Source organism: Thamnophis sirtalis, unplaced genomic scaffold (genome assembly GCF_051295495.1).
Source record: "Thamnophis sirtalis isolate CommonGarterSnake01/CBP01778 unplaced genomic scaffold, rThaSir2_p1.2 scaffold_2, whole genome shotgun sequence".
In the NCBI taxonomy this organism is placed as follows: domain Eukaryota; kingdom Metazoa; phylum Chordata; class Lepidosauria; order Squamata; family Natricidae; genus Thamnophis; species Thamnophis sirtalis.
In genome coordinates this window covers 127,243,888-127,257,219 of record NW_028261382.1, presented here as the reverse complement: position 1 = coordinate 127,257,219, position 13,332 = coordinate 127,243,888, and the positions used below count along the sequence as shown (strand labels likewise).

Below are 13,332 nucleotides of genomic sequence, written 5' to 3'. Positions count from 1 at the left end.
TTTCTCTTGGCTTCTATCCATCCAAACTAATGTGAAATTCTATGTTTCTTTCTCTGAAAATCTAGGGTCAGAATTTAATGATGCAAAAGACTCTTTGCATATGTGGGGTGATTGACTTTTACTTTAAATCCTGTTTTCTAGATGTTTATAACTTTGACATGTAGAACTTTCAACACTTGGAGAAAACGTGTTGGGAGATTTTAAAGAGAGATGGCAGGTATAAGGGATTTCTTCACTCTTAGGTGCATTGATTTCAGAAATCTTATGTCTATGATGACAGATTTTGAAAAAAAAATCTGCAAGGAAACAGAAAGTTAAATATATATGCCTATTTGCCTTTCCAATTATTATATGAAGGGTTTTAAAATTCTACAAATGTTTCTATATTGTAAGTCTTACAAAATTTTAACTAGGATGCTTATCTCATGTCACTAATTATAGTCTAACAGAATACCAAGCTTACCTTAATTATAAACATTTACAGTTTACATATAGAGATCATGCAAAAGGATAAGTAGAAACACGTGATTGCCTTAAGTGTGGACATTTTCCATTTAGCACAATTACCTTATTGAAAAATTATGTAGCAATACACACTTAAAAAATGATATTCAGCATTTATATTACCGTGTTTCCCCGAAAATACGACAGGGTCTTATTTTCTTTTTACCTACAAAATATGGCTTGGGCTTTATTATGGGGGGAGGGTTTATTGTTTTGGGGTTGCCGGGCGGCTGCTCTCTTGTGAGCAGGCTCCCAAAGAGCCGGGCACAGCTTCATGGGTGAATGGCTGTGTTGAGCTGTCGCAGCAGCGCAACACAACAGCCATGAAGCGACCACGCTCATGAGCAGCCACCCGGCAAACCCTCTTAGCAGCGCACAGCGCCATTCACTGACCTAGGGGTATTGCCAACCCGCGTGAGTGCCTGCTTGCCGCCACCTGGCTCCCGCGGCTTGGTGCCTTCTAAATGCCAGTGAATGGCACTCTGCATGGCTGGAGAGGGGGGGGGGCTGCACAAGCGGCTGTTGCGCTCTTGCTCACCCGCCTCCCAGCCTCACGATGCATGGGCCAGCTCTCATTACGGACCCAGGGCACCTCCGCCGCCATCCCAGTCTGGCTTTTTCCGCAGCTTCCAACCCGAGTCTTTTGACAGTGGCCCCTCTGGGCGCACACTCTATGGTTGTGGGCCAGCTGCCTTGCACTTTGCCTGGACGGAGGTGGGGAGTTGTCCAGGGGGCTTATAGGTGGGGGGGGGCTTATATTTTTGCCCACCAGAAAAATGTGGCAATGCTGTATTATGAGGACATGTCATATTTTTAGGGAAACAGGGTAGGAAAGAGATTACCGTACAAAATTATAGATATCTGTAGAATGCATTGAATGATTTTTCCACTTCCCCAAATTTACAATTTTTTTTAGCTATTTAGGCTGTTCCTACCTACTGTAGGAAGAGTTTTTTTTTCAGGCAGTCTTCAACTTACAACCACAATGGAGCCTGAAATTTCAGTTGTAAATTGTTGGGGTCATAAGTCAAGTCACCATGTGACCAGACTTGATTGTATGACCATTTTTACAACATTTGTAAAGTGAGTCATTGCGGTTGTTAAACCAATCCATTCTTCTGAATGGACATTTTTTAATTGGAATTCATAAAAAAATGCCAGAAACATAATCTCAAGCAAATTTAAAGTTACCGTTCAGATAATTCAACTAACAGATAATTCCAATGAAATAATTTGGAAATAATTCTGAAGCTGCTTCTGAATAGTTTGGATTCTTTCTCTTCTACAGAAAAAGACATCTGCACTTGCACGCTCTTTGCTTAGAACTTTGAAAACCACATTTACATTGCATTTGTACAAACTGTTTTGTGGCATTAGGAATGAAAACAATCTGCTGTACCTTTAAACACAAAGTCACAGTGTCTGGATGTTATTGATAATTTCTGCAAAAGTTTTATTTTTCCATGATCATTTCTACTCAATCAACCAATCAATAAAAGTAAAAGAATTCCTATTGAAAACTCATAGAACAGTATTGCATTTATTTTTAAAACATTTGGTTAGTAGATTTGTTACATTTTAAACAACACCTTCAGAACAGCAGATTACGCAAAAAAACCACTGCAAAACTCAAGCAACCATAAATCAATGCAAAAGTTTCTCCCAAGTTCTTCTCGGTCTACTGCAAAGGTATGGATTAAAATCACAGAGCTGCTGCTCTATTTTGTAACTGAAAGTGGTCTCACAAATCACCATAGTTTCTCAGCAAGGTCAAATAAATGCACATTCACTGTTATTGTTGCTTTGCTTAGAGCCAACTATTTTAAGATGTTTCAAAATATGGGACTCCTATTGGGGGTTAATGTTTCAAACCTCATTGCAAAACAGGGTTTGGTCTTAGACCAGCAAGTTCCAATTTCAAATTCTCAGTCAACCACAGAGCTTGTTGCATGATTTGGAGCTAGTTACTCTCAGCCTTATCTGTCTTACAGAGAGCAGTGTTACGGTGATAAAGTTAGAAAAGACGTCACATACGCTGGTTTGAATTCTTCTGGGAAAGGTGTGATATACTGTAAATGCAATATAAAATAATTACTTAATAATAAACTTAAATAACTCCTTATTCTGCTGTTAGTCTGAATTTTTTTCATTGCTTTTTCCCTTTTTGCTTTTTACATAAAAACAATAAAAAACTATGTTGGATAGGAAATGGGTAAATATGGGTGCAAGGCATGAAGTGCTAAAATATATAATATTGAAAATGGTAAATTTGCCTGTGGGAATTTTTTCCACAGACAATCTCTGCTTCTACAGTTGTTTTCAAAATGGTATTGATGAAATCAAAGATGCTTGTAATATCAAACTTGTAATCTAATGGAAAAGAGCTTAAAAATTGCAAAAGTGAAAGCTATGTTGGTTTCTGCTCCCTCAGCTGGGCTCATGGAACGATCTACCTTTAAACCTGTATTGGTCTACTACAGTCTGGTGGAATGGCATGTTTCTTGAGGACTATTGTCCTGATAGGACAGAATTAATGAACTGGAGAATGCTCTGAGAAGCAACTGAATTGATCAGGAGGACTGAGCATATCTTTTCTTAGAAAAAAATAAAGGGCAAATATAACCTGAAAAAGGGACAAACCTGACGGAGGTTCAGAAGGATAAAAAAGTTTACTTGTTTATAACTTTGCTTTTCAAAGTACCAAACCAAGAAATACATACTCTATTAAAATCAAACACTATATTCAAATTTATTTTAAAAACACAATTCACTTTCTGTATTTTTCACCTGCATATGAAAGTGTGGTACCATCTGTATAATAATGAGCAAAATAAAGGGCAAAAGTGAATTTTTGAAAAATCTAGTGAATGGTTTCCTGAAATAAGTTAACTGTTCTTTTTTAATAAAACGTGTGGCCACTCCATGAATAAATATAAAATGCCTGATTTTGAAATCAGGAAAAAAAGAAGAGCCTCCCCGCACCCTGTTTTGGCTGGCAAAGTGCTACAAGAGGCTGTCCAGGCCAAAACGGGGCTGAGGGGGGCTGTGTGTGCCCCTTCATGCCCCATTTTGGCTGCCAGAAGCACCACAGGCCAATCTTTTGCTATTTCCAGACCGGTCCTCCATGCCTTGAGTTTAACACCCCTGATCTAGAGATTTGTGAACAATTCATATAATATTAAGCTGTGCTACAAACAGTATTGTTTGGCTACTCCAGCTCATGTAATAACACCTTTGCTTTACAAGTTGCATAGGTTGCCAGTTTGTTTCCAGGTACAATTCAAGATATTATTGTTATTACCTATAAAGGCCTACATGGCACAAGGCCTGACTACTGAAACAACCACCTGTCTCCAATAGTATCTTCCCAGCTGATTAGATCCTGCAGGGTTAATGTGCTTCAGTTCCCTTTGATTAAACCAGGTGTTGTTGTTTTTTTAAATATTTGGACCACTTTCCACTTATGGATGACCCCAAAAAAGGTTTTGTTTGTAGAGGTTATATTTATCGGTATTCACTGTTTAAATTAAAATTGACACATTTGCTTCTGCTACTGCTCAAAACTGATGAGATTTTAATAATGCTTTATTTTTCAACATGGACTGGCAAGTTATTTTGATTTCAAGGATCCCTGAGAAAAATATTGGGGGAACCTTCAGGAATCCTTTAAGAAACATTGTATTAAACAATATCATTTCCTGAGACGCAGAAGCATGCCTGTCAAGCAACAGTCAAACAATAGCAAACAACCACTATTTTATTTTGCAGTTGGAAAACAAACATTTCATCAAACACAGTACTTCATTAGTAAACAGGTTGAGTGAAGGACACCTACAAAATAGCCTAAAATCTTATGTTAAAATGTATGCAAATATAATTGTCATTCTTGCATTCTTTTTTTCCCTTTACTTTTGTTGGTTTATTGTAATGTCCTCATTTTAAATGTTGTGAGCCACCCAGAGTTGTTGAGACTCGGGTGGCATACAAGTTTGATAGATAGATAAATAAATAGGCTATTTTTTTAAAAAAAAAAACTTGGCAGCTTTAAAGATGTGTGGACTCCAGCTCCCAGAATTCCCCATGCTCATAAGGCCTAATGAACTTTGGCTTGTTGGGGTCAACTGACTGCAAGAATGAAATCATGGCCAAATCATTGAGCCAGGACAGAAGGCTAGAAGTTGCCACTGATCCATGTTAAGGTAACAGGCTGTCATCAAGAGTTGATTATGGTGGACTCTTCTCCCCTCATTCTCCTGGATCTCTGGGTTTAATTTTCCAAACTATGATTGTGCAAGACAAAAGGGAGCAAAGAAAGAGAATAATAGAGATAGGGAAACCTTAGTTACAAACTTAATTTGGGAGAAAATGTGAGGATATTGATTCTCCATGGTTGATTGCTTGAAGAACTAGTTTTCCATATGTGGGGAATTTTGCTGTTCAAGAAGAGCAGCTAAGAGTTCGTATTATCCACTTATGTTTGGTGAAGCTGGAAGGGGACTGAATTTGCCAAATTCACATTATTTGAGATAGGTTATATATTTTCTCTGAGGGGGACAATTAAAGGGTCATTTTCTCTGTAGAGGGAAATTTAAAGGACATTAAAAGGACAAATGGAAAGAATTATTGTTTTAAACCACTGCCTGCCTGAGATATTATATTAAAGAGGGTTTATAATAGGTTATTATCATTATTAACGTCATCATTTGATTTATAAGGCCATATAATTTCAGGGCCCTCACACACTATCAGTGGGGCTCACAGGAGGTAGTTTAAAAAAAAATAGTGACCTTGATGATGCAATTAAATTTTTCTTCTTGGTTTTTTACAAGTATCACACTCTTGTAGTTATCATCTTTACTTTTTTAACCATACCCCATGGACATTCCCTTATTTTAAAATATCATGCTCTGCTTACAGAAAGGAAATACACCCTCTCCTAGATGGGCAAGATAATGACAAATGTGCATAAATGAGCAGGCTATGGCCAAATGTTTTGATCTACTCCAAAATAGTTGGTGGTCTTTTACACTTATCAACAGAACAGGAAGATCTGTGAGCCCAGAGGATTCTAATTGTTCTGCATACTAGACGTTAAATCATCCTCAGTTATTGTTTTCAGCCTTAGTTCATTGTCTCCAAGAAGTTGTGGCATGACTAATCTGACATCCAAAACTCTAGAAAAGGTATTAGCTGAATAATTAAATGGACTATTTTGAATTTTGAAGTATCCTATTAATGTTGACCGGCATCATTTATCATTGCAAGACAGGGATGTGGCTATTCACAACCATGTGTAACAGTACTGCAAAATTCCATTAGATAATAAGATTTTATTTAACTCTCATAGCTAATAATCGTTTGGGGATTTGTTTTTCTCTTGCTTAACTGATGTTGTGATTTATTATATGAGGTAATTACAAAGAAGGAAATCCAAGATCTCAAGGAAAAAAGAATCATGCAGAAATTCTGATGAAATATTTCAAAAGCATTTCAGACCCTGGGGGTGACTCCAAAATACATTTTTGAAACATGCACACTCATTTAATAAGAGAAATCTGAACATTTGTTTGGCCATGAATACATTTACATATAAAAAGGATGCATGCTTAACTTTGATTGGAATCAAAAAGTAACCATTAAATGAGGGGGAAGATTCTGGCATCCAGATGAAACTCCTCTGTAAAAGAAATAAGTAGGAAAATAATTCATTAATTCCCCTTTTATTCTGCAATCCTTGCATTTTGTTCTAAAATTTACTTAATTTAAAGAGAATATTAATTGTCTTCCTGCAGTCTTCTGCCCATGACAACCAGTATTTGTTAAGTGAAATTTCTTGATCCATCCTATTATTTAGATAATTGTGTTTCATTAACGTTACTTGTCTGGTATATAAAAAAATACCAGAGGCTCTTTCTTTGTCCTGCTAAGACTCATTTTCTTAGTGGGGACTAATTTTACTTGACTCACTTAAAAAAAAAGTAAATACTTCTTTCTTTTTATAGATCACACTCCAGTATCAACTGATGGTAGTAGATTGGATAGCTGGGGAACGATGTCAAACTTGGACAATCTTGAATTCAAGATTCAAGATTCAGAAAAGTAGAAATCACACTGATTTAGAGAAGAATGAATCAGTTTATCTATAAATGCCACTGGATGTCGCTGTTGCTCATCTCTCATGAAAGCTTACAGTTTAGAAAGACAGATACCTTTAGCATTAGATATTTAATAACTAGGACATATTTATGTCCACATTTAATATCTAGGACAAATTTTCATATTTTTGCCTTAAATTGACAGGAAAATTTCTAATTTGGTTCCACTTTTGTAATCAAAACTGGAAGCCATGTGGTCTTGCATGAGATTCAGCATTCTGAACAAATGTAGTTATCAAGTATTTGTGTAATTGTAGGTAAAAATGCTTTCATTATCAGAAAAGGACTTCCTCAATGGCATAATGAACAAATACTTTTGGGAGATGTATTTACATAGTTTATGTTCTTTTGTGATATAATTTAAGCTGCTGAGCTATTTACATTTTGATACTTACATAACTTGTGTAAATAATTAGTACTTAGGTGTTTTATGTCCAAGTCACTTATGAAAAGAGCACATGACAGCAATATGTGAAAGTGCTTTAATGGAAATGTTAAAGAATAATTTCTGATTGAGACTTGGATATATTTGCCTGCTTTGGTGGCATTTGATTAAGGGTGAATAGATCAACACATATAGCATATAATTTCTAATTAAACGAAATATGTGCCCTTATGCAGCCACAGCACTGTGCAGAAGAAATGAAATCTTAAAATGATTGTGGAGCCTTTCAGGATTCAATAATTATAATGCAACAACCAAACATATTGCACATACAAGTCATCCTTACTTAAGAAATCCTTATCTAACATCACTTATTTAAACTTCTGTCTATCTATTTATTGTATAATAAAGTTTCTGTAATGCTTCATTTTTAAAAGGAAATTTTTTGTCTTCAATAAGAAAGCTTTTCTTTTAACTGAGTAAATTTTTGCCATAATCTAGAATGCCTAAGATCCTTACTGGATCATAGTTTTGAGCTTTCTTCTTCCATTAATACCAGTAGAACTACATAAATTTAGGAAGAAGTAAAATAAATTCCTAATCCTTAGGCAATTCAGAAGAATACTTCCAATCCAGTGTTTCTCAACCATGGGAACTTTAAGATGTGTAGACTTCAGCTGCCAGAATTCCACCACCAGCTTCCAGGAACTGAAGCCCACACATTTCAAAGTTCCCAAGGTTGAGAAATAGTGCTATAGTCAATTATACTATATGCTCAGTGGTGGCTTTGTACCGGTTTTACTACCTGTTCACTTTTGCATGTGCATGCTCTCTGTTGCGCGTGATGCTTCTGCGTATGCCTCCCGCCACCGCCACTACCAGTTCAGCCGAATTGGTCGCAACCCACCTCTGTATATGCTGTTAAGAAATTTAAAAGAACTAGGAGGCTCAGTTGAAAAGCATGTATAAGCACAATTAGTATTATTTCTATCTAGTATCCAGGTCTGAACTTTGATTGAAAGAGATCTAGGATGTCCATCTTCAGCTTCCTCCACATGTGAAATTGCATTTAGCATAAGAAACAGTGAAATAAATCTTTCTGACATCCTTAGACTGAAGAAACTTCAGATTCTTTTTGCATCTATATTCCATAATCTGTCTCTTGTTGTATTTTGCAATGTTATGTGTGCATTCATCAGTGATGCCTTGTGTTTCCTATAACCTAAGATTAGAAGTTTGTCAAAATTAAAACCTGCAGTTTAGAAAAAGATGAATGACTTTTATGCAAAGCAGATTAATTTGAATGTTGTTCATTACATATTAGGATGGTGGAGAAAATCCTTAATGAGTTCTATATCCTAGATTATTTGACATTCACGAAGTTACCTAATCGTTTCCATTACATGTAAATACAAAAGGATAGTATATACTTTTAACAAAATGCCTTTATTTCCTTCTTTCTTTGATGCTAGTATACAATGTACAATGCCTAAATGCCTAGGCTTTTATAGTAAAATCATATATTCAATAGAATAACATCTGGAAGAAAGTATTTAAGTTAGGGACAATAAGAAATAGCTAGGCATCAAAGATATTTAGAGAATGGTCTCCATGGAAAGCATATTAGCTGTATAAACTTCCAGTAGGGGAGAGGAGATTAAATAGCTATAAAATAAGACATGCTGGGTGCAAATTGCATATTAGAAATTGTGTAGCTAGGTAGCTGTACTTATCAAGGCTAGATTAGTTACCCTGCAAGGCACACTGTATCTTCAATTATTTACATTATTATACTATGTAAATCCCAATTTTTCCATCATAACAAATGCAGTCTATTGCTCTCTCCACTGGATGTCTTTTAAACTCCTGGTAATTCTTAACAGTTATAAATATATTGCAAGGTACAGATACAATATCCATCTCTTCAAGTAGACAAACTAATATGTCAGCATTTTCTGATATTTACTTTTATAAGTTTATCACTTTAAACACTTTACAGTAGGTTCTATAGCTACAGATATTCCCCCAAATTCAAAATCCTAACAAACTCTTGTTAAATAGGTGTACAAGGTGAGAATGACTGGTATCATTTACACATTGCTTATATTCTGTGTTCCTTCTTATGCATGTAATTCATAGGCACTTCATCCAGGTAATCATTTTCCTTCATCTTGCTTTGCTTTAGAAAAAAAAAGTATTTATTTGTTAGATTTGTTACGATGGCCTGATTCCACAAAGTCTCTGGGAAGCCTACAATGTTTCTATGTTCTTTGTCTGAGGATTGTAACTTTGCCATATTTAGCTGACATTTAACTTGTGTTATCAACAGCTTGTAAGCTGCTTATAGTCAGTTTGATTGAAGCGATGTAGAAGCTTCAGTAAATACTGTAAATGAATAAAATAAATAAGAATACAAAAACTACCCCCATGCATGCTTTAAATACAGGTGAAACTCGAAAAATTAGAATAGCGTGCAAAAGTTCATTTATTTCAGTAATGCAACTTAAAAGGTGAAACTGATATATGAGATAAGACTTATTACATGCAAAGCAAGATAGTTCAAGCCGTGATTTGTCATAATTGTGATGATTATGGCGTACAGCTCATGAAAACCCCAAATCCACCATCTCAGAAAATTAGAATATTACCTGCAATCAATAAAACAAGGATTGTACATAGAACAATATCGGACCTCTGAAAAGTATAAGCATGTATATGTACTCAGTACTTGGTTTGGGCCCCTTTTGCAGCAATTACTGCCTCAATGCAGCATGGCATGGAAGCTATCAGATTGTGGCATTGCTGAGGTGTTATGGAAGACCAGGATGCTTCAATAGTAGTCTTCAGCTCTTCTGCATTGTTTGGTCTCATGTCTCTCATCTTTCTCTTGGCAATGCCCCATAGATTCTCTATGGGGTTCAAGTCAGGTGAGTTTGCTGGCCAATCGAGCACAGTAATCCAACAGTCATTGAATCAGGTTTTGGTGCTTTTGGCAGTGTGGGCAGCTAGAAAATGAAGTCAGCATCCCCATAAATCTCGTCTGCAGAAGGAAGCATGAAGTGCTCCAAAATCTCCTGGTAGACAGCTGCGTTGACCCTAGTCTTAATGAAGCACAGTGGTCCAAAGTCCTGTTGCTCAGTGGTCCAAATACCTCTTTTCTGATGAGAGCAACTTTTGCATCTCATTTGGAAACCAAGGACCCAAAGTATGGAGGAAGAATGGAGAGGCCAATCAAGCACAGTAATCCCACGATCATTGAACCAGTTTTTGGTGCTTTTGGCAAAAGTTGCTTTCATCAGAAAAGAGAACAGAAGGAGAAAGATATGCTCTCCTCATCTGATGCAGGAAAAGCAGATGCTAGATATGCTGATCAATTGCCAACACTCTAGTGGTTTGAGTCTAGCTCTGCAGGACACAGTGAGTTCCCATCTCTTGTCCGTAGCTCTGCTCACCTAGCAGTTTGAAAGCATTGTTTGGGAGTAGATTGATAGGTACCACCAACGTTGGTGGGAAACTGCTGACTTTGTTCTGCATGAGCAGGAATCAGTGCTGGATCTGCCTGGATGCAATTGACAGAAAAGCAGTATAGAATTTTGTCAGGCTATATTACTGCTGGATAAGAAGAGTTGCAGTGTTGGAAATACCATAAATCAGTGATGGCTAACCTTTTCCGGACCGAGTGTCCAAAATGTGCATGTGTGGGAGTGAATGCGTGTGCGCGCATCTGAACCCCCAAAATGCAATGTGCACATGGGCCTGTGCATGCACCCCACCCCTCACGCATGTATGTGTACACAAGCCCCCACCGCATGTGCTCCAGCCCCCAAGTGCATGCGACCCACCCCATGCATGTGTGGCAGAGACCTGAAGACCAGCTGGCTGATGGGAGGCGCATGCGTAGCCGGGCTGAACTGGGGTGATGGCTCGTGTGCTCACAGAGAGGTGCTGCATTCCACCTGTGGCATACGTGCCATAGGTTCACCATCACAGATGGTAAAAATGCCGATCTTAAGCACAATTCACCATGAAAGGATAATATGCAGGTATCAGGTTAAGATGACAACAGACATTTACACCTTGTGATAATGTATTTTTCCTGATTTAAAACAGAACAGGTATATTCTATGGTGGACAGCTTCAGGTTAGAAATACCTCCAGAATTGACAAGAAATAGGGTGGATTAAAACACTAAAAAAACAACCCTTTTATGAAAAAAAAACCTTTCGAGCATTTATTTAACACGCCCCCCGCCACGTTTTACTTTACAGCGTCACAGAGTTGAAGCCAAAACAAGTAGGCAGTGGTGAAATTCAATCTTTTTTACTACTGGTTCTGTGGCCATGGCTTGGTGGGTGTGGCAGGGGGAGGATACTGCAAAATCTCCTTTCCCATCCCTCTCCAGGGGAAAGATACTGCAAAATCCCCATTCCCTCCCCAATCCTGGGGGAAGGATATTGCAAAATCTCCATTTCCTCCCCACTCTGGGGCCAGCCAGAGGTGGTATTTGCCGGTTCTCCGAACTGCTCAAAATTTCCACTACCGGTTCTCCAGAACCTGTCAGAACTGGTTGAATTTCACCCTTGCAAGTAGGGATGCCTGTTGTCTTCCATACTCAATTATTTTTTATTTTCTAATTTCTTGTTCCCAAGTCACAAGGAAATGACTGGTTGATCTTAAGGTTGTTTTTGTCTGAGTCAGAGCTCAGCTTGACTGGTTTTTTTTGTACACCAGTTTTGAAATTTACTGAGCCCTATCAGTTCGTCCTCAGAGCAGAGAGCTTGGGTCCTCACAGCAGCCAAAATGGACTAGGACTCAGATTCTGGCATAAGGTGACTTCTTGTCCTGGCAGCTTTTGAAGCAGCTTTTCAAGTTGTTCCTTTATTGATACTTTAATCAGTGGCAACTATAGATACATGACCATATTAATATTGAACTGGTCAAGATCAGAGCGCCTGACAATTTCTTCATAACAAGCCTTTTTTTAAACCCACAGAAACAGGCCAGGTGAGAGTTCATCTTTTCAGACCAAATGACAACCCCAACATTTTACTTTTTCTTCCAATTTACCAGAGAAACTGCTGTGCCTTTTCAACAGGTATCAACTGTGCCAAGAACAAAGTAATCTCAACTCTTTTTTTTCAAAAGGGAATGCTTTAAGTAACCTATCATGTTGCAGGAAAGAAAAAAAAAACGAGAAAACAGAATCCAGCTAAAGTTGCAAAATATGTTTAGTAGCATTGGAATTTAATGCACTGATGAATCTTTGCCATGGGCAAATTTTTGCTTTTGTTTTTTCTCACAGTAACAGGTTTTTTTTTTAAAATAATGGTTGGCAAGGAAACTCATGTCTAACTGGGCACTTCCTGATTACATTAGCATAGCTCATCCCACATGAACAAACGCCCAGCACAACTTCATTTTAATTCTGGATCCAGGCCAAAAGCATAAGCACTACAGTGAATATAAGGAGGAGAATGATTGCAAAGCGAGCCATAAACTGTAATAGCACTGGGAGTATTTCTGTTCTATGTTGTCTATAAGACTTTAGATACTTACACAGTTGAAAATATACTTAGCAAGCAAGCAAATGCTGTGTTTCTCTTGTGGTCTGAAACTATAATCTGATAGAAGCTTCACACAAATCTGGTGCAATTCCATAGAGGTGTGTTTTCCTTCCCCCCTTCTTCACAGAAAAAAGGAATATACCAAGGGAAGGAGGAAAGTGGAAATAAAGCATGACAGAAGCAAAGAGGAAACAGGAAAATGCCATATGGAGGAAGATCCATGCCTTTCGCTACAAAAACCTCAAACTCTGGTGTGTAAACAGGCTGCCTCTTTTGGAGTGGGCACCACACTATTGTTGGAAAATGGACCTGCTGCCTGATATAGTTTCTGGGATGATGTTGGCAGTTCAACAGGTGACACAAGGTACTGTGTTAAAAACTGTGTCAGTGACTTGTATTGTTTAAACTGAACTGCTCTAGCCTTGAAAGTAGAAGATCTGTTTGCTGACTTAATGGGGTTTTTAAAAATGGAGATGGGCACCTTTGCTTTTCCAAACCTCTGTTTCTCTTGAAGCATCTCGCATTATATTTATTGGGCCTTATTTTGGGCGATTTTAATTTTAAATGGGAATAATTACTCTTGATTCTGTTGACTTAAAACAGTTTTATGGACTGGCTATTGAACAACAGTGTACCTCTATAACTTGCAAACAATGTTCATCATACATTTCTGTGTACATACATGTACACGCATATGATCATTGTGGTGGTTTACATAATAGAT

The 13,332-nt window shown here is 37.5% G+C and overlaps 1 protein-coding gene across 2 annotated transcripts in view; it reads left to right on the top strand.

The window, feature by feature from the left end:
• Positions 1–12,511: 12,511 nt before the first annotated feature.
• Positions 12,512–13,332, top strand: part of SLC26A7 (solute carrier family 26 member 7) — a 52,216-nt gene continuing 51,395 nt past the window's right edge. For both annotated transcript variants that reach the window (XM_087706870.1, XM_087706869.1), the window contains exon 1: positions 12,512–12,972. In XM_087706870.1, the coding sequence (XP_087562996.1) occupies positions 12,780–12,972 (193 nt within the window). In that variant the 5' untranslated portion in view covers positions 12,512–12,779. The remainder of the gene's footprint in view (positions 12,973–13,332) is intronic.